The sequence below is a fragment of the Setaria italica genome, chromosome II (genome assembly GCF_000263155.2).
Source record: "Setaria italica strain Yugu1 chromosome II, Setaria_italica_v2.0, whole genome shotgun sequence".
NCBI lineage: Eukaryota > Viridiplantae > Streptophyta > Magnoliopsida > Poales > Poaceae > Setaria > Setaria italica.
The window spans coordinates 28,454,004-28,474,018 of record NC_028451.1 but is presented as its reverse complement, the minus strand read 5'-3'; the positions used below and the strand labels follow the sequence as shown (position 1 = coordinate 28,474,018).

Sequence of the window (20,015 nt, the reverse complement as noted above, 5' to 3'; positions counted from 1 at the left end):
GGGATCACGACCCGAAAACTCAGGGAAATTCAATTTCGGCACTGCAGCCCTGTACCCTTGTTTGGCCATCCGCAACACCACGTTGTGCGCCAAACGGTCGAACGGTTGTGGTGCGGCTCACCTGGGGTTTGTGGAGGTGGCCGTGGTGGACGAAATTGCGGAGGTGGTCGAGATCCCAAAGAGTGAGCAGAGAAGGCATCGGACTCATCATCGCCCGCACGATCCAAAGTGAGTTGTGCCACAGCCTTGCCTGTTGCCTCGAGTTGCTTTGCCAAAATTGATTGATCCTTCAACACTTGCTCCATTGCCTTCACTCCGAGCTCTTGGTTAACTTGCATCTGCTCTTGCACTCGACTGATGTCCGTGACCCGCGCGAAAAGCAGGTCGATACTGTCGGTCATCTGCTGCCAGCGTGCCGCCTCCCTCTGCGCCGCCGTGTCCATGGCGTCGAGGAGGAACTGGGTCTGAATCGAAGGCTTGGGGGGCGCCGTGATGACCGCCCGCAAATCGACCCGGAATGGCAAGGACTGACGGGAAATCGATCGAAATCGCTGGTACTGCGCGGCAAATTTCGAGATCTCAACACGCCTACGCCGGATCCGGTTCAACCGACGGAGTCAGCGGTACAGCGGCGCGCGCCGAGGAAGCCCGAATCTGATACCAACTGTCGTGACCCTTGGCCGCCGGCGATCTCCAGCGACGTGAGCGAACAGAGGAAATCGATCGAGAGATAGCAAACCGCGGAGGAAACGTTCCTCGCGAGTTCGTTCTGTTAATTGATAAAATGTCTGATGAACTTGTCTTACCGAACACAGTAACTTAAACCCCTCCTCTCTTCTCACTTACAGCTGGGCCCATCGGCTCCTGCTAACACACACATATTACTACGCTTTATTACATCGAAGACGTACGCTCTCAGTTGACGCCATCGGTCTCGACAGCGCCGCTCCCCTCCGCGGCCCCGCCGTCATCATCGTTCCTCGCCGGCATCCTCTCCCGAAGCTTCCCCACCGGATCCGCCCCTGAAGCAACGAGCGAGCGCCGCCACCGGGAGAGGCATGGCTTGCGAGGGGGAAGAAGAAGGGCGCGGAGCGGATGCCGCAGTCGGGCCCTGCGCTGGGAGGAAAAAGAAGGCGCGCGGCCGGCGGGGCTGGTCAGGCAAGCACCGCCATCGGGCGGGAGCTCGACCGACGCGGGGAGGAACGCGGGCGGCGCGTGGGTCGAGCTAGGAGGAGGACGGCGCCAGTGCAAATCAACTATTCTACTGGATAGGGAAAAAAGAAAGAACATGGAGAAATCCACGGACAGGCAAAGAAGGAGCATGGGTATGGGGGAAGGGTATCATGGTCCTTTTGCCACAACATTTATTGCCTTTAGTCAATTTTAGGAGGTGAAACCAAACAGTCTGATTAAAATTTTTAGGAGCTAAAATTTTAACAGAATGGAACCAAACAGGCTAATTATATAGATCCATCTATCCATCCTTTTGCTTTCAAGGTTGGAGTAGGACCTCACGCAAATAGTACCATCAAGCCCTCACTCTCTACTTTTGTCCACAAGTACTGCGGGCGCTGTCAGGTTGGCCTAACATTGGGACCCCGCATAAAGGCTAACGTTACAGCTTCTATAACTAGCTTCTTGTACGCATACAAAACTAGGGCCTTGTTTAGTTGGCCAATTTGGGAGGTGCCAAATTACTGTTACAGCACTGTAGCACACTGTAGCGTTTCGTTTGTATTTGTGAATTATTGTCCAAATATTAACTAATTAGGCTCAAAAGATTCGTCTCGTAAAGTACAACAAAACTGTACAATTACTTTTTAATTTCATCTACATTTAGTACTCCATACATGTACCGCAAGTTTGATGTGATGGGGAATCTTCTTTTTGCATAGTGTCAAAGTTGGAAGTTGGGAGTAACTAAACATGGCCTAGGCATTTCCAAGAAACGCCAACAGTAGACTGTAGACACGTGTTTCAATTGCCTGACTCATCACATTTTCCTTCGTGTTTCATGACGACTCCCCATGAATCAACAGAGTAGTCTGAAGCCCACGAAATTTTGCGTGTCCCATGAAACGGCCTACGACGGTCCAGGCCCATGAAACAGCCTACGAATGACTCGTTCAGTCACCCAGCCCAGAATACTATGGGCCGAGCCGACTGCTCTTCTACGGGCTGCGACCCTACACCACCGCCGATGCACCGAGCTGAGCTGGAGTCAAACCGCTCCACCCGTCGCGCCTTCCCGGCTTGCCACGCCACACGTGTCCATGCAGCTGGCACGTGCCGCCGCACCGGGCTATCCTTATACCATCCTCGCTCCCTAGCTGGTCCCTCTCGGAGGCTCCGACCGACGGCTGCAAACCTGCAACCGGCGACGATGCTGCGGAGGACTCTGCCGGCGTTGCGCTCGGTGAAGGACGGCGTGATGGACGCGGCCCGGCAGGCCGCCAAGGGCGACGCGCACTTCCCGTCGCTGCGCGGCCACCCGGCCGCGCGCGTCAACGCCCGCGAGTCCGCGGAGGGGCAGGCCCGTCTGGACGCGGCGGAGGATGAGCGGCGGCGCGGCGCGAGGCCGGAGGCGACGACGGTGAAGGAGTTCCAGGTGTACCGGTGGAACCCGGACTCGCCGGGGCGGCGGCCGTTCCTGCAGTCCTACTTCGTGGACCTGGCCGCCTGCAGGCCCATGGTGCTGGACGTGCTGCAGAAGATCAAGGCGGAGCACGACCCGACGCTGACGTTCCGGCGGTCGTGCCGGGAGGGCATCTGCGGGTCCTGCTCGATGTGCATCGACGGCGTCAACACGGTGGCGTGCCTCAAGCCCGTGGACACGGACGCGTCGAGGGCGAGCATGATCACGCCGCTGCCGCACATGTTCGTGGTGAAGGACCTCGTCGTGGACCTCACCGGCTTCTACCAGCAGTACAAGTCGGTGGAGCCGTGGCTCAAGACCAAGAGGCCGCCGCCCGGCGGGCGCGAGCACCCGCAGTCGCCGGCGCAGCGGAAGAAGCTGGACGGGCTGTACGAGTGCATCCTATGCGCGTGCTGCAGCACGGCGTGCCCGTCCTACTGGTGGAACTCGGAGGCGTTCCTGGGCCCCGCCGCGCTGCTGCACGCCTACCGTTGGGTCTCCGACAGCCGCGACGACTACGGCCAGGAGCGGGTGCAGTCGCTGGCGGAAGGCTGGGACAAGCTCTACAGGTGCAGGATGATCAAGAGCTGCACCGCGACGTGCCCCAAGAGCCTCGACCCCGCCGCCGCCATCTCCTCCATGAAGACCTTGCACCAGCTCCGCAAGGCCTGATGAAATCATGAAAGACAATAGAATGCCGGCCTGCATGTCTACGCGACTACGCTGGTGCAAGTAGGGGACGTGCCGTGTGTGTTTTGATCTGGGAATAAGAATGCTTTGTGGATTTCGTTGCTGCAATGTAGTAAGACGTTGATCCATCGAGTGTACTCTGTTCTGTCCCAGAGCCCAAATGTGAACAACGTTACTTTGTGGTTTGCTCTCTCTTTGGAAAGCAGAATTGAGTTATACGCAAAATTGTGTAATTTTTGAACGCAAAATTGAGTTAGACAAGGAGATATTTGCAGAACATCACACACGAAGCTTACAATTACATGAACGACAACCCAGCGAACAATTACATGAAAGAATGTTAATTACATGAAAGAATGTATGAACAATTACTTCTCCGATGGCATGCCCTTTCCCCAAACATCTCTTGTGCCATGCTTCTTCCGCATCTTGTGCGATGGAACCGAACGTGGAATCCTGGCTTGTAACACGTCAAAGCTGTATAAAAGCCTCAACAGATCTTGAAGCTCCTGATGGACACCGCTAGCGGCCGGCGGCCGCCTTCCTTCTTCTGCGCGTCGCGGCCGCACTGCCCGCCGGCGGCCCTCCTCGCGGCTGCCGCTCCCGCCGCTGCCCGGGCGCTCGCGGCGCAGTCGTGGTCCGCGGGGAAGCGATGCTTCAGGCACACCTTGAGGCCGCAGCCCTTGCACTGGGTGGTGTTGCAGAACGTGAGCGCCTCCTTGCACCGCCGTGCCGGGCACTGCGGCTTGTTCTTCCTCGCCGGGTCGCAGCGGCGCGACCGCACGTGCGCGTCAAGGATCTCCCGCTCGTCCTGCCCCGGCGCCGTCCGCTCGATGGAGTCGCCGCAGTCCGGGCACAGCACGACGGTGCGGCCCTGGTCGGCGGCCTTGGCGCAGCCGTGGTCCAGGTACGTGCGGTGCGCCGCGCAGAAGAAGCCGCCGCAGCCGCCGCACTCGAACGGCAGGAAATCGAGCTGGTTGCACTCTGGGTCGTCGCACTGCGCGCCGAGGTCCGGGAAGAACTCCGTGCCCCGCCGCGCCATCGCCGTCCGCCTCTTTTCTCTCTTGCGCTCGGGATCTTAACAAGCGGTGACTGGTGATGGTGATGGTGATGGCGTTGTACCTGTGATCGGGGTCGGGCCGGTGATTTATAGACTACTAGTTGTATGCGATCGGACTCGGACCTTTGTTCCGAGTAGGAAAGGCGGGAGCGAGCGAACGGATGACTCAGCTTGAGTCGAGTTGACCTGGGTCAGCGGTCGATCTGAGCCGTTTGAGGACGATCGGACATCTCGGAACTGATGCGCTGTTGGGTCACCAGCGACGGCGGCGCTACAGAACGGACAATGGTGCCCGGTCGAAAACTCGCCGGAGATTGCTCGAAATAGGGCGTGGCTGCACGGTTTCGAGGACTTAGAGCCCGTTTGGTTCCCTTTGCTTATTTTTAAGCAAGTGTCACATCAATGTTTAGATACTAATTAGAAGTATTAAACGTAGACTATTTATGCGGCTGGGTGGACCTTGGCGCCGGCGATTGAACGACGGCGGCGGGCGCCTGCGGCTCATATGCATGTTAAGCTACTTCTGAATTTCTTTTTCAATCAATGATGATGCGTCATGTCAGTTTGTACATTTTTTAACAGAAAAACTGTTAAAAATAAAACTGGCTGAAAAAAATGAGTTGGAACCTGACAACCATTCAAAATATCACATAGGAGTCGGTCGTTAAAATACTGATTGAAAAGGTAATAAGTTCTCAGTCGATTGCTTTATAAAAAAAATAAAAAACCGTGCATCTAGCACAAAACCTGTTTGATTTTTCAGTTCAAACATCCTTGGTTCTGAAACTTCCTTGCTTTTGTTTTTGTTGCACCTTCTAGTATCTAACCCAAAATCTGTTGGAACTGATGATTGCTATTGCTACTTGGATTAATTTGGCGACTATTAAGAGATTCTGGCCTAAACATGGCAGGCAACAGAGACAACAGTCAACAACAAGAAGGTTATGGTTAACCATGGCAGCTCTTCTGTGATTAGGCAACACAAGGGCTTAAGAGGAAATCTATCGTACTTTAACTCTTTATTAAATCGAATTAAAAATAAATTTGTGGTACAATATGTTTCGTATTTTTCCGGTGCAACTTTTAGCGGAGCACTTATACGAATCATCATGGAAGACAAAAAAAAGGGTAAAACATCAACTGTACGAAGAACACCAGAGATCAAATGGGTCCCTTTCTAGCCTTGCTGGGCCACCAACCCCAATGTCAGCCCACAATCGAACAGAAGATCCCTTTCTTGGGCCACAAGATGATGAAATTACCTTTCTTGGACCAGAAGTCGACGGCATCCCCCAGGTCTCCGCCCAAAGAATTTCCATTCCATTTGAGCGCCCGCAATTTTTTCCTCTTCCTTCCCCTCTCAGCCTCTCTACTCTTCTCCACCGCCTCGCTCCGGATCCCCACGCGGCCACGCCATGCGGACCTCGCGCGTCCTCAACCTCTCGCTGCTCCGCCGCCTCCGCGTGGCCGCCGAGCTGTCTCCGCCGTGGCGGCCCCGGTACGCCTCGCTCTATTCCCTCGTGGTTATCGAGCCCGTGGAGGTGTTGTGCGGCTGTGCCTGCGCGCGCCAAGTGTTTGCGTTAATGCCGCAGCGTGTGGCGCCGCCACGCGATGGCGTCCTCGGTTGTTGGAGGATTTTGTCTGGGTAATCGGATTTGCAGCTTAGGGTGGGCTGGAGTGGTGCTTTGAGATTCGTCTCAGTTTTAGAGTTCCCTGGAGCGGAGCGCGGATGATTCCGGGAGTGACGCGGTTGCGTTTCATGGGAGTAAATCGAGGCAACGAGTAGCTCGAAATAGATGCTAAGAAATCCACTGGTGCGAGTATAGTCATAGTGTGTTTATGTATGTACCCTGTGCACTTCATTGTCAGATTGCTACTTGCAACATTATGCTGAATGTGCTGCAACGACATGTTAGCCTGGGTCTGCCTGCAAATGTTATTAACTGATGGATTCACCTGCATTGCTAGTGTTTTATAGCAGGATCTCATCATGATGGTGATGGTATTATAGTCCCTAAATTTGGTTCAAACTGGGCTGTTCAGGATCTGATGATTCTTAGTGTAAATGTGACACATGTATAATTTTCATGCCTACAATTACCACAGTGGCTCTATCAGGGACTATAAAGTCATATCATATATTCAAATAACACATTTCACTTGTAGTTGTAGTTGCCTTACTGCCACTTATGTATTGCTACTATTGCTGACCTTGGATTTAGTGCCGCAGTTGATACTCCAAAGCATCAAGTTAATGCTTGAATGTATTATGTGTGATCTGGAGTATGTGGTTACGATTCCAAGGATGTGTGTGCTGGTAGATACTTTGCTTTTTCTTGAGTTATCGAGTTTTTTTTTTTTTGATAATTCTGGGAATCTGCTTCTCCAGGGTTCTCCCTGCCCGGGGTTACCAGTCGAGAGGTTATTCTAGTGGTGGAAGCTCCAACAGGCCAATGAGACAGTTCTCTGAACAGAATGAGTCAAGTCCCCGACCATTGATACACTACATTGCTGTATGTTGTTTCTACGGGTTGCATCATCTTCTTATTTTTCCATACTGTATCTAAGTATGAAATTATCCACACTTTTGTTTCATGTCAAATCATTTTCATGTGATTTTTTGAAATACATGTCTTTGGACATGTGCACTACAATTCAGCTTGAATGAATCTTTAAAAACATTTTGTATCACGGTGTTTACCCCATCGGTGTTGTGTTCTCTTCTACTTAAATGAAATGGCAGCACTCTGGATCCACACTTTTTAACTGAAAGCTTCATCAGGATTTCTGTTTTATTATTGTTCTCATGTAAACGTTGGTTTTGCAGCCATCAGCACTACTATGTTTTGCTGGATTAGTTGCTTTTGTTCATTACAATGATGAGAAGCGTGCGGTTCCCTTAGGTACTCTGTACTCAGAATTTCCAGCACTTCAGTTTTATGTGATATTTTGATGTTACACATTTCAATGGTATTTTGTGTTTATTAGACTTGATTGATTATATATTGATATGACAATAGTTCTTTCAGATGAAATTCTTTGTTGTTCTATACTGATAGCGTCGTTTCTGCATACTCTGACATCATATGGAACTTCTTGTTGATGAATTAGTGTGCTCTCAACAGTTACTAGGTTATGGACACTGCTAGCTTCATTGTACAAAATATCGTGGATTTTACTATTGCTATTGCTGCTGGCTGGGACGGTTTTTCTTGGGGAGAAATAATAGAAATTGCATGACATCAATTTTAACTTATGTATTTTTTGCACACAGTAACTTTGCTTAGACAAATAGTTTACATAAATTATTTAATAGTGTAATAAATGTGATCATTATATCTGTTTTGCCTTTTACTTTATGGTATTTCAGCTAAAGGGGGAGGACTTACCGGTGTTCCTAAAAGGTGTACTACCAATAGACCTGCAATAGGAGGACCATTTAAGCTATATGATACTGAAAACAATGTGGTGACTGAATCGAAGCTTCGAGGAAGCTGGACTCTGATGTGCTTTGGCTATACATCATGTCCAGATGTGGGGCCAGCAGAAGTTCAGAAGATGGCTGACGTTATCAAGCTGTTAGGTGTGTTGCTATATACCACATTCTTCTTACACATTTAGCGACGAGCAGGCTATATAAATGCATGCGTATAATAAAGTATGCACTCTGAAAGAATTTATGTGCATGCGTAGTTTATCGTATTTATGTTGAAACTGGAAAGTTACTTTGTCCAAGTTGGCTATGTCCTCATTTTGTTGAGTTTCTTTATGAGCTAACCAATTATCTATGGTCTTTTGCTGAAAAACAACTCCTACTTATGTCTTCAATACTATGCTTACCCAGTCTTATCTTCTGTTTGTTATGGTTAATTTTTATGACCACCTCCGTGGCTCTGTGCCAGCTGGTTTAAAAAATTATGGTAGTCTATATTTTGCTTGCAATGAATTAAGTTTTCTTGGATCAGCTATGGGCACTACTGATTTGCGATCTTCATAATTTGTCCTTTCCTTTTTGTTTACTAGAGTCGAAATATGGTATCAAGATTACACCACTCTTTATCACAATTGATCCTCAACGTGATTCACCTTCTCAGCTTAAGGCATACCTTAGTGGTAAGTTACTCTGCGGGATTGGGATTTGAACATTCAAATTCTGAGTTATGTCTGCAAGTGATCAATTGTGATTCGTGACTCATTTTACATGCAGAATTTGACCCGAGAATAGTAGGACTAACGGGTCCCATCAGTGCAGTAAGACAGATTGCACAGGAATACCGTGTTTTCTTTAAAAGGGTGGAGGAAGTTGGTCAGGACTATCTTGTAGAAAGCTCTCATAACATGTAAGTGCACACAGAGATGATTTGTGCACATTGCCATGCTGATAATTGTTTCCAGAAATTGACCATCTGAAGTTACAGGTACTTGCTAGATCCATGCTTGGAGACAGTAAGATGCTTTGGAGTGGAGTACGAGGCATCAGATCTTGCTGAGGCGATAACAACGGAGGTCAAGAAAGCATCTGCTTCATCAACAAATTAGTCTAGCGGTATTACCACTTGATATTCATTTGTTTTGTTGATTGCACTTGTGCAACAAAAGCAAAGATAGGCTGTTTATACATTTGGGAACCTTTTCCATCAAGTAATCAATTAGCTGAATCGTTAATACCTGGTAGTAGCTTTTTGAAGCTATACTTTTTAGTGCCTTTTGAGGTGAAAATATGCCTTTATCTGATAGTGAATTAGTAATACGAAATCCATCGCCTACTATAAACATCAGATCAAGGACTAAAAGTTTCAATCTGTAGTTATTCTATGTGTTTCATTGGGCAGCATCTTTTTTACTCCCTAGCATCCAAATTGTTCTATTATTTTCATCTTGCAGACTGTAACTAAAGAGTTGCTTTCGTTTATATTTTTGACCAGATCACCATCCTGTAAAACTCTGTTCTTATTGTTGCATGCTTTTTATCAAGGATTTAGTCTTGATCACACTTCCTGTGGATCTCCATGCTATTTCTCGTTCTGTAGTGATTTAAACATGTCAGGCGTAGCAGATTATTGTCTGTGTTAGTCAGGTTCAAAGTAATTTGCAGTTATAACATGCTAACACAACTTTGCTACAACGAATTTTGCAGGCCCCAACATGGCAGTGTCAGCAGTCCCTCTAATATTTGCTTCAAAGCACCTCCTCGCCCGTGTATAGCTAGCCTCACAAAAGGGGTCAGAGTGGACCTTCCATCCAGCTTCGCCTTGAATCACAACCTATCCGAACTCCCATTTCTCCCGCTTGCTGTCTTAAGATCTGAGCTCAAGTGTACAGAATGGTCCTCTTCATGCGAAGTCTCTTCAGAATTACAAATCACTTGCAGTTACAATTTTGTGACCGGTGGATGATCTTACAATACACAGCAGCATTACTCCGCTGCCCTAAATGTGCCAAATGACCTGCTACTTGCAGGTTCTGTAGCCCAGATTCATGAACCGGCTTCTCTGTTCTTCCCTCTGGTCGCTGAACAGGTAAACGATCCGAGGCTTTACAGCGCTGTCCATGTTATGGCATGTGTAGCGTAGAGCTATCTCATCGGAGAACAACTGCGACCCCACGCTCTTGGTTCGTGCCCGGATTAGTAGCTTTTTCCACGGGACGGGACGGAATGCCACCTCGCTTTCCCCCCTTTGCCCTTTCCCTTTTGCAGGTACTCGATCCGTGCATCGTGTCTGCCCCCGGCAAGACAGCGGCCACCTGCCGCCATTATGCCTGCCCAAGCCCGAGGGGAGTCGCCGCCCTCATTTCATATCCGCGGTGTGTTCGATCGTGCTAGGGCTCTAGGTTTTGACATGCGTGAGAGGTGAGAGCCTCCTTTTTGGTTTAGGCACTGGAGCGAGTAGAATTAGGCTTCTAACATTGTAGTAGTAGTTGGAGTTCTAGCACCTTTAGTCCTCCGTGCTCGTGCGTTTGGTGCAAGCTGGGCGTGATCTGGTAGTGGCTAGTGGAGATGTTCTGCTTGTTAATTATCGTCTGATGGCCTGCTGATTGTGAAGCTGGTGGCCACCCGTTGCACGTTGGGGGTTTAAAGTATGGTTTGCATTGCCCCTGGAGCCCGTGCGGGTGAGTAGTGATTCTTCGCCAGCGGACAGGCTGGCTCTGCAGGCCTGCAGCATACAGAAATCTAGTATTCTTCTTGGCAGAGTCTTTACTACTCTGTTGTGCTGCATACAAGAATCTAGTATTCGTTGTCGTTGCAGAGCCTGCTGCACTCTGTGCTGCCTGGAAATGGCAGGCGGTTTGGCCGGCATCGATGCCACGCTGAGTCGCTGAGCACGTAGCGTCGGATTGCTGCCAAATGGAGAACACGCTTACGCATCGTGGTGTCGTTTGTGTAAATTTGAGCAGAGCGTTTTCTTAAAAAAAAAATCTTCACGCGTCCAAGAGTAGTTGGCACAGTTGAGATTTGAGCATTGAGACTTTGTTTGGAACAAGAATTTCCCGTGATTCCAGAGGATCTCAGCGAGAAATGCACGGGGTTCTCTTGAATTTCATATCAAGTTCCTATGCAAACCATTCTAAGAATTATGCCAACATTTACGTAGCACGAGTTTGTACATGTTCCAACACGTACACCGGTGTCCGGTGATGCGATCTATCTATACAACGAACGAGCTCCGCATCCTCGCCGGCGTCGAGGCGGCGCGTCGTGTTGGCGCATCGGCGGTCACCTCCTGCTGCTCCGGCTCTTCGCGAGCGGGTCCACGCCGCCGACGACCCACGTCTCCTTGGCGATGTCAAGTGACAACTTCAGGAAGCCGGGCGCCGAGCTCATGAACACCAGCTCCTCCCTGTCCTCTGTTTCACCGTCTCCCGGCGCGGCGTCCGCGGTCGGCTTCTCTTGCTCGACATCGCCGGCCAGCAGCCCACCGGTCTCTCCCCTCGACATGGACAGCCCCTTCGCCGGCGCGGAGCGGCACCGCATGAGCAGCAGGGCGTTGGGCGGCGGCGCGGAGGGCGCGTTCGCGCTCTCGTCCGTCTGCCCCTCGTCGTCGTCTTCTTGGTCGCCGCCCTCGTGGTCCCCGGCGCAGTCTTGCTCCAGGGGCTCCTGGCCGCCTTCCAGCACCATGAGCCACTTGGAAAACACGCTGGGAGCGCCGCGGTGCTCGCCTCCGTGTTCCTCTGCGTCGCCGCTGTCTCCGTCGGAGTCGGTGGTGGAGTCCACCGCGGCACCGTGGAGGGACCCGAAGCAGCGCACCTTGTGCCGCAGGCTCCGGAGCGCGCCGCCGAGGAAGGGCAGCGCGTCCCGCCTGATGCCGAGGGTCTCGAGCCACCCCACCTTCTTCCTCCGCCCGTGCAGCCGCTCGATCTCCTCCACCACGGTGATCCAGCTCCTGGTGCCGGCGCCGGCGCCGTCCTTACCGTGCTTCGCCGCCGCCGCCGATCCCGGCTTCGCCTTCTTTGGCCGGCCGACCTTGATCTGCCCGGCGCACGTGACCTTGGGCGACTGCGGCTCCTCCTCGTCTTCCTCCGCCCTCTGCCTCGCCTTGGACCCCCGGAACATCGGGCTACTCCCGCGCGCCTTCCCGCCACCGGCAGCAGCGCTCGCGCCGCCGGGCAGCTGGAGCTGGCGCCGGCGCGCGGCGGCCGCCTTGTCCATGGTGGTCCGGGACGGGCTGCAGATGGGCTTGGGCATCAGCGCCAGGTGCTGCCGCGCGGGGAAGCAGACCAGCAGGTCTGTCGGGGCCGTGCCGCCCTTCCCACCTCCTCCTCCCACCGCCACCGCCTTCTTCATGACCTCGACCGGCTCCGCGGGCGGCCGGCGACGGCAAGCACGACGAGCGATGTGAGAGAGCGTAGAGGAGTAGCGGCGCTGGATTCAGGGAAAGCGAGGGAGGGTGCGGAGGAGGCGCTTTAAAAGAGAGCGCGCGGACGGGCAGCTTTGCGGTCGCTTTCGCTGGGTGCTCCGTGCTCGGCTGCTCCTACTGAAGGCGGCCACTCTGTCAGCTCAGTGCAGTGATGCTCCAGTCAGTCCTGGCCCTTTTGGCATCGATGCATCGTTTTCGATTGCCGCTTTCTCTGTTTGACGTGCCTTCAGTTCTCTCTGCCTGCAGCAATTCTAGGACGGCCTGCATTTCCTCGAGAGAGCGACAGGCTAAGCAGAGGATATACGGAGACAGTGAGACATCCATCAAACCTGCGGTTTTTGTCTCTCTTGCTGTCCTGCATGGTTTCATGGGGTCCAAGCCTGAAGAATCATTTCAATTCACGGAGTACCTGTGAATTTGCGGGGTGATTTTTGATACATTGGTGTGCTGTTGCGGTCCACAAAATTTATGGCGACCAACTTAAAGGAGCTAAAACCGCTCGTAGCAAAGGAATGTTTCGAGAAAGAGTGGACATGTCAGCGTGGAGTCAAGGTATGTAACATAAATGCACGCACAATGTAGAACCAAGGAGGGCTAGAGGTGTTGCACCTTTTAGAATGCGCAAGACACCTGCCGTGCTTGATCTTTTGTTTGGCGCCTTTTTGAAACGTAAGTGTGTATGCCTGAATTATTCAAGTTTTGTAAACAAGGAAATTTTAAATGAACCAAACGGGTCCGGCCTCCTTTTTATCTTTATGTTTAGCCTTTAAGGTTACAACTTCTCTCCTTTCTTTAGTTTCTTGCTTTCGGTGCCTTGCCCGGTAAGATGTCATGTTGTACTTGTACCACTACAAGTTGCAGCATGGTTTAGTTACGTGCATCATCTAATTGACCACCGAATCCACCACTCTTGGTGGCGGTGAAATAAATGTTTCTAGCATAGCCTATAGTTTAATTTTACTTTACATCATGTCTTTATGTTACAACCATACCCTTACAGTAAGGACCTTAGTGCAACATGGTTATTGCATACAATTTTTTGAGTACCATGGCGTGATAGCCTTCCGAACTAATACATAGCTAAGTTTAGCACAAGATCATTCTCAGTAGGAATTTTATTCTCCTTAAATGAGATGCCACGTAGACAAATACCTCTGTCTAACACTTGTTTCTTTCCACCCCTCCATCTACTGCTGCTCCATCTGCTTCTAGTGCCAAAGATGGGGCTTCTTCCATCCTTTTATGTTGTTTGGCTTGCCCCTACATTGATGAAGAGAACTCCTTATATTGTTTCTTCAACTTTGGTGGCCAAATATAGAAAATTATGAAGCTACATTTTTAAACAAATATACTCGTATCATTTTCAAAATACTCAAACTTAACATATAAACAATAATGTGTAACTAACGTTGAAATGATTGACTTAATTAAAAGAATCCGAAACACCACTTACTTGTACCTAGAGAAAGTATATTTCACCAAACGAAACAAGCAGTCTCTTGAAATCATCACCCACACACAGAATTTGCTTTAGGATACTCTGAGCTATCACCATGCCTTTGTAAGTTTGGCGCATAAAATGATTCTGTAGCCCTTTTGTGTCCAGCCTGATATATTGTGGCAGACTCGCAACAACAGTCAGATTGGCTGACGATGCAACCACTGGTTTGTTGTTAGTGGTTAGGCAGTTAGCAAACCTTTTTCTTGCCACTACACAATTGTTAAGGTTTGTTGCTATAATAACAACGCAAAGTATACTCATTAATATAGGTAAGCACTACTCTCTCCGTTTCAAATTATCAGTACATATATATTTCATTAGGACAGTCTTTCTAACTAACCATCACTCTAGTAATATATAACTAACCATTATGATTTGTATTTAAAAATACTTCTTATGGGCATACTTTTAATCACATAAATAAAATAGTAATAGAGTAATCGTTAGCCAAAATCTTGACATAACGAAATGAAATACGATTGTAAATTTAAAGGAGTGTGAGTTGTTGGTTTATGTGGAGTTATCTCGAACCGATTAACTCGGCATCATAATAAACAAGTGCACCTCTCTATGATACTAGTTGTTGGGGACCGCCCCACAACGCACCCTAAACGAAGCCGGCGCGGAGCTCTCCCCGACACCAAGTTGACTTCGTGGTTACACTCTTCCCGAAGTCGATGACTAACCGAAGCTAACTCGTCCGAAGATATTCATTCTGTGGTTTTGTAGGCGAGGATTCCCGAAGTTGAGGCCTCCACGGAACTCCCAGCGACTCGACTTCGAGGAGATGCTATGACCAGAGCCCGAGGTTGGCGGGTCTCGGCCAACGAAGGTGAAGCACACATGGAGGCACACTCGGTGCGAGCGAAGCTGACGAGTGGAGGAAGGGGAAGCTAGGGTAGTCCTGGAGTCGCTTCAACTGTGGAACACTTTGGTAATAAAGACTTTGGAAGGGGCTAGAAATGTAATCTCATTTGAAAGCGACATCCTGTGTAAGGGTTAAGTTACTGTCTTGTACGGAATATGCCTGGAATGTAGTGGTTGGGTATGGGTATAACAGGTATACGGAAATGTAACTTTATGGCGCTATAAAAGAATGTGAACCATCCCCTTTGAAACAGTTACATTCATTGATAAGACAACCAAAGCTACACTTGTTCGGCGTATCTTCACCTTTGTGTCATAACCTCGCATTACTTGCTTTAACGAGGCCCCAACATTGGCGCCCACCGTGGTCTGACCCAACAAGTAACCCACGATGCCACAACGGAAGAAGAGACCTGCAGTGCACAGAGAAGTCGAGACAGAGGAGACCGGTCAGCTTACAACTCCCGAAGCCACAGATCAGGTTCTTTCGGACAAGGAGGAGCGCCTTGCAAGAGTCGAGCAAACCCTAAGGACAAGAGCAATGAGTAAGAGACCCACACCCAAGGTCGGCCAGCAAGGCCAACAACCCACAGCAAATGAAGCTACCGGTCGCACTGACGGCCAACAGAGCCAGTAGCCTACAATGCCCGAAGCCATTGGCTGCACCGACCTAGACAATGAGCTAGACTCAGTCCTCCGGGAGATAGAGGAGGTCAAAAGAAAAAAGGAACAGTTAGCACGACAGGTGCAACAACAGAGGGAAGCCTCGAGCAGACTGTCAAAGTTGAACGAAGCCAGACGACAGCTGGAAGCATTACAGAAAGAAATTGCGGAGCTTGAGAGCCCACATGAGAATGCAAACCCAGCCGCAGCTTATTTCCACCAAAGCCCCACCGTTGACCAGGCACAATTACAGCCCAGTTTCAATTTCGGACAAGGCACCCAACATCACTCATCAGGGGTGTCTCTCGTGGTCGACATCACCTCACCCCTCTCGATCGGACTCCAAACCACACCGTGGCCAGCAACATACAAGCCAACCACCCTGCCCAAATTCAACGGACGGATAGATCCACGACAATTCCTAATGAGTTACGAAGCCGCCGTAGCTTCGGCCGGGGGGGGGGGGGGATGATGTCGTTCTCGCCAAGTCCTTCATCATTGCTTGTGAAGGTGCGGCACTCAATTGGTACTCACTACTCCCTTCACACACGGTGATTAGCTGGCATGACCTCAAGGCGAAGGTCACACAAAACTTTCAGGGTTTCCATCACCCTCAAACGGCCCAAGCAGACCTTTTCCAATGCAAACAAAAAGACAAGGAGCCACTTGCAGAATATGTAAGAAGATATGTCCAGCTTCGTTCCCAGGCGCCGCACATTGAGGATTCCGTAGCAATATCCGCATGCATCGCGGGCCTCACCCCTGGCCCAACAACGTCGAAGCTATCAAGGAAGGAGCCCAAAACGATGAGCGCCCTTTTCAGCAAACTCGACGAATACATCAGGTACGACGAGGACCACCGCAAAAGAGTGGCGGAATGCAACAAGGAAAGGCAACAAACCAGAACCGAAACTGGCAACCTTCGCCTTACAACAAGCCTCAAAACTCTAGCCAGAACCGTGTCATGAACATTGAGGGAAACCAAAACCAAAGCCAGAGCCAAAACCAAAACAACAACACCCAAAGAGGGGGCCACTCCGGTAGAGGATGAGGTCGTGGAAGACAGCAGAAATCATTCTACTGCGTCAACCATGGCCACCAGAACCATCATAACACAGAGTGGTGCCCCCAAAAAGAAAGAAGAAGAGAGAAAGGCTATAGAAGAAGCCGCGAAAGCAGCCGCGCAAGCACCTAAAACAATCTACCACACAACTTTTTACTCGCACCCAAATTTTTACCCCAACCAGCCTAGCTTCGCCAATTTCCAGCAACCAATGAGCTAGCCTCTTCCACCACACATACAACCGTACCACCAAACAATCCCGCAACATACCAACCCAAATCCACCTCAGAAACCTCAAGAAACACTACCTCCAACCCCAAGCATACCAGCCATAATGCCCAAACCAGAGCCAAGCACGCAAAACAACAACCAAAATTCCCTACCTACCTTCGGCATGATAATGCCAATTGCCGGGGGCTCCTCTTTAGAGTTCGAGAACAAAAGGCAGAGATGAAACTATTTTAGAGAAGTCAATGTGATCATACCCGACGGACCCCCAACGAAGCCAGAATAGGCACACATGCCCATAACTTTCACAGGGGAAGGCTTCAAACTCAAGACAACCTTGCACAACGACGCGATGGTCATTAAAGCGCTGATAGCAGGCTGGATGGTTGGAAAAGTCCTAGTTGACACGGGCAGCTCCGTGGACATGCTTTTCGCAAACACTTTTAGAGAAATGAACATTGACATAAACACACTCGACCCAGCCGATATCCCACTTCTCAGGTTTGGTGGAAAGCCAGTGAAAGCTCTAGGAAAAATTGGTCTCCCGGTCTCGTTTGGGGATCGCGACAATGCGAGAACAGAACACATCACATTTGACGTGGTGGAGATGTACTACCCTTACAATGCAATACTTGGTCGCGGTTTCATCACCAAGATGGATGCAACAATTAGACAATTGTACCTATGCATGAAGATACCCACGCACAAGGGGGTCATAACAGTGTACGGCGATCAACAAATGACAAGAAACATAGAAAGAGGGGCAGCTTTGGGCCAAAAGAATGTCCACCACCTAGCGCCATCGAGCGAAGCTGAGAGCACAACAAAGAAAAAGACATACGTTGAGCCCAAGAGGGACAAAGAAAAAATAAAGATCAGTGCTGACGGCGAAACAAAGCGGGTACTCCTGGATGGATACATCATAGACAGGTTCGTAACAATTGGAGCCAACCTCGATCCTGAAGAAGAGCGCAACCTCATCGAGTGCCTCAACAAGAACAAAGATATCTTTGCCTGGTCCGCAGGCGATCTCAAAGGAGTGGACAGGGAAATCATCGAGCATAGCCTCGACATCAGACCAGGAGCGAAGCCAAAGAAGCAAAAGCTAAGGAAGATGTCCGATGAAAAGGTCCAAGCCGTAAAGGCCGAAGTCGACAGGCTCCTCGAGGCCAACGTAATCAGGCCAATCCAGTATCCTGAGTGGCTAGCTAACACAGTGCCAGTAAAAAACAAAAATGACAAATGGAGAATGTGTATAGACTTTACAGATCTCAACAAGGCCTGCCCAAAAGATGATTACCCTCTTGAGAGGATTGACAAGGTGGTGGATGACGCCGCAAACAGTGAAATGCTCTCGCTATTGGACCTCTTCTCGGGGTATCACCAGATCAGAATCAAGAAAGAGGACGAAGGAAAAACAAGCTTCGTAATACCTTTTGGAATGTTCTTCTTCGTGCGTATGCCAGAGGGGCTGAAGAATGCAGGCCAGACATTCTCAAGGATGATAGCAACATTCCTGGACAACCAGCTTCAGCGTAGCATCCTGGCTTACGTAGATGATATCATTGTCAAGAGCGCCAAGCGAAGCGACCACATTGTGGACCTTGCAGAAACATTTGCTAACCTGAGGTTAGCCAACCTAAAGCTAAACCCAGAAAAGTGTGTATTTGGGGTTCAGAGAGGAAAGGTCCTAGGCTGCCTGGTAACAACAAAAGGCATCGAGGCCAACCTAGATAAAATCAAGGCGCTGGCTAACATGTCGGAGCCAACTTCGCTCAAACAAGTCCAACGACTCACGGGTAGGGTAGCCGCGCTAAACCGTTTTATTCCAAGAGCGGCAGAGCGAAGCCTCCCCCTTTTCAAAACACTTCGAAGCTCCAGGACACTTGAATGGGGACCTGAGCAAAGCAAAGCATTCCGAGACCTCAAAGAGTACTTGCAGTCTATGACAAAGCTATGCCCGCCAGAACCTAAATCACCACTGCTATTATACGTCTCAGCCTCAACAACAGCCATAAGCGCAGCGCTAATACAAGAAAAAGAAATCGGAGACAAAATGAAGCAAATACCAGTTTACTTCGCATCCGAAGAACTGAGCGGCTCAAAGCTACACTACGCAGAGCTCGAGAAAATCGCATACGCAGTCGTTATGGCAGCGCGAAAACTGCGACACTATTTCGAGGGACACAAAATAATTGTTGTAACCAGCCAGCCTCTTCATGACCTTTTCTCAAACAGAGAAGCTTCCAGCCGTATTGCCAAATGGGCGTCTGAACTCTCGGAGTTCGTCGTCAACTTCGAAAGGCGCACGGCTATAAAATCCCAAGTAGTGGCTGATTTCGTGGTCGACTGGACCTCGCCAAAGCAGGAGCCGAAACAATTTGAAATGTCATGGGTCGTTCACTGCGATGGGGCTTGGTGCCGCAAAGGGGCAGGGGTAGCAGCAGTGGTCACATCACCAACAGGTGTAAGAATCAAGTATGCAGTGAGGCTAGATTTCCCACCAACCGCGAAGTCAACCAACAACACCACAGAGTACGAGGGACTACTGCTAGCCTTAAGGAAAATGAAGTCCATAGGGCAACAAACATTCATCGTTAGAACGGACTCAAAGGTAATCTGTGACCACATCGAGAAAGACAGCGAGGCCAAAGAACCATAGCTCGTCAAGTATCTTGAGGCAGTCTGAGCCATGGAGAGGCACTTTCGGGGGTTTGATGCTAGAAATATCCCAAGGGCACTAAATGACGACGCTGACAAACTTGCAAAAGCAGCAGCAGAGAACGAGCCAATCCCACCTGACACATTTTACGAAGTCATCACCTCACCTTCGATCAAGGAAGAAGTTGCAGCCTCTATCAACGCCATCCAATGTTACGATTGGCGTGCGAGCATAATGGCTTTCCTTAGAGGTCATCTCGAGCCTCAGAACGAAGCCGAGCATATACGCCTAAAGCAAAGGGCAAGGGGCTACGCAATTATCGAGGGGCAACTCTACAAGACAGGCATTTCAGCACCATGGCTCCGCTGCGTCGATTATGAAACAAGCAGAGAATTGCTCAAAGAAATACACAGTGGCTTTTGCGGAACTCACATTGGCTCAAGGGCTCTAGCAGGAAAAGCAATCCGTCAGGGATTCTACTGGCCGTCAGTCCACATGGATGTGCACTTACTTGTATGAAGCTATGAGGCCTGCCAGAAGACAGCAAGGCAGACGCATGCACCCTCGCTCCCGATCCAGCTCATCCCACCTTCGTGGCCCCTCCAGAGATGGGGCATGGATCTAGTTGGTCCACTGCCAACAGCACAAGGAAATTGCAGATTTGCAGTAGTCGCAATAGACTACTTCACCAAATGGGTCGAAGCCAAACCACTAGCCATCATAACATTGGCTTCGGTACAAAAATTCTTCTGGCAGAACATCATCTGCCGGTTTGGAGTCCCAAGGGAGC

At 50.0% G+C, this 20,015-nt stretch overlaps 4 protein-coding genes across 5 annotated transcripts; 2 read left to right on the top strand and 2 right to left on the bottom strand.

Moving 5' to 3' along the window:
- The first annotated feature begins 2,590 nt into the window (after positions 1–2,590).
- LOC101773865 (succinate dehydrogenase [ubiquinone] iron-sulfur subunit 2, mitochondrial) lies at positions 2,591–3,307 on the top strand. The gene has a single exon (XM_004959352.2). It carries the CDS (start codon positions 2,690–2,692, stop codon positions 3,305–3,307), a length of 618 nt encoding a protein of 205 aa, XP_004959409.2. The 5' UTR covers positions 2,591–2,689.
- A 508-nt stretch (positions 3,308–3,815) lies between these two features.
- On the bottom strand, positions 3,816–4,367 carry LOC101773450 (zinc finger AN1 domain-containing stress-associated protein 17). Its single transcript, XM_004959351.1, has one exon. It carries the CDS (start codon positions 4,365–4,367, stop codon positions 3,816–3,818), a length of 552 nt encoding a protein of 183 aa, XP_004959408.1.
- A 1,324-nt stretch (positions 4,368–5,691) lies between these two features.
- Positions 5,692–9,875, top strand: LOC101756820 (protein SCO1 homolog 2, mitochondrial). 2 transcript variants are annotated; one of them, XM_004956625.3, is made up of 8 exons: positions 5,692–5,883; positions 6,775–6,898; positions 7,213–7,288; positions 7,756–7,968; positions 8,409–8,498; positions 8,593–8,725; positions 8,804–8,931; positions 9,523–9,875. In XM_004956625.3, the coding sequence occupies exons 1-7, from the start codon at positions 5,801–5,803 to the stop codon at positions 8,922–8,924; spliced, it is 840 nt and encodes a 279-aa protein (XP_004956682.1). In that variant the 5' UTR covers positions 5,692–5,800; the 3' UTR covers positions 8,925–8,931; positions 9,523–9,875. The 2 variants fall into 2 exon arrangements, with proteins under 2 accessions (XP_004956682.1, XP_012699279.1); XM_012843825.2 differs by lacking the exon at positions 5,692–5,883 and adding an exon at positions 5,911–6,702.
- Positions 9,876–10,833: 958 nt separating this feature from the next.
- LOC101756417 lies at positions 10,834–12,352 on the bottom strand. Its single transcript, XM_004956624.2, has one exon. It carries the CDS (start codon positions 12,166–12,168, stop codon positions 11,101–11,103), a length of 1,068 nt encoding a protein of 355 aa, XP_004956681.1. The 5' UTR covers positions 12,169–12,352; the 3' UTR covers positions 10,834–11,100.
- Positions 12,353–20,015: the final 7,663 nt, after the last annotated feature.

Coding starts and splice junctions, on each gene's coding strand:
- LOC101756820 (XM_004956625.3), top strand. CDS start 5,801: ATGCGGACCTCGCGCGTCCTCAACCTCTCGCTGCTCCGCCGCCTCCGC. Junction 5,884..6,774: donor TCTCCGCCGTGGCGGCCCCG/GTACGCCTCGCT, acceptor CTGCTTCTCCAG/GGTTCTCCCTGCCCGGGGTT. Junction 6,899..7,212: donor CATTGATACACTACATTGCT/GTATGTTGTTTC, acceptor TTGGTTTTGCAG/CCATCAGCACTACTATGTTT.
- LOC101756417 (XM_004956624.2), bottom strand. CDS start 12,168: ATGAAGAAGGCGGTGGCGGTGGGAGGAGGAGGTGGGAAGGGCGGCACG.
- LOC101773865 (XM_004959352.2), top strand. CDS start 2,690: ATGGTGCTGGACGTGCTGCAGAAGATCAAGGCGGAGCACGACCCGACG.
- LOC101773450 (XM_004959351.1), bottom strand. CDS start 4,367: ATGGCGCGGCGGGGCACGGAGTTCTTCCCGGACCTCGGCGCGCAGTGC.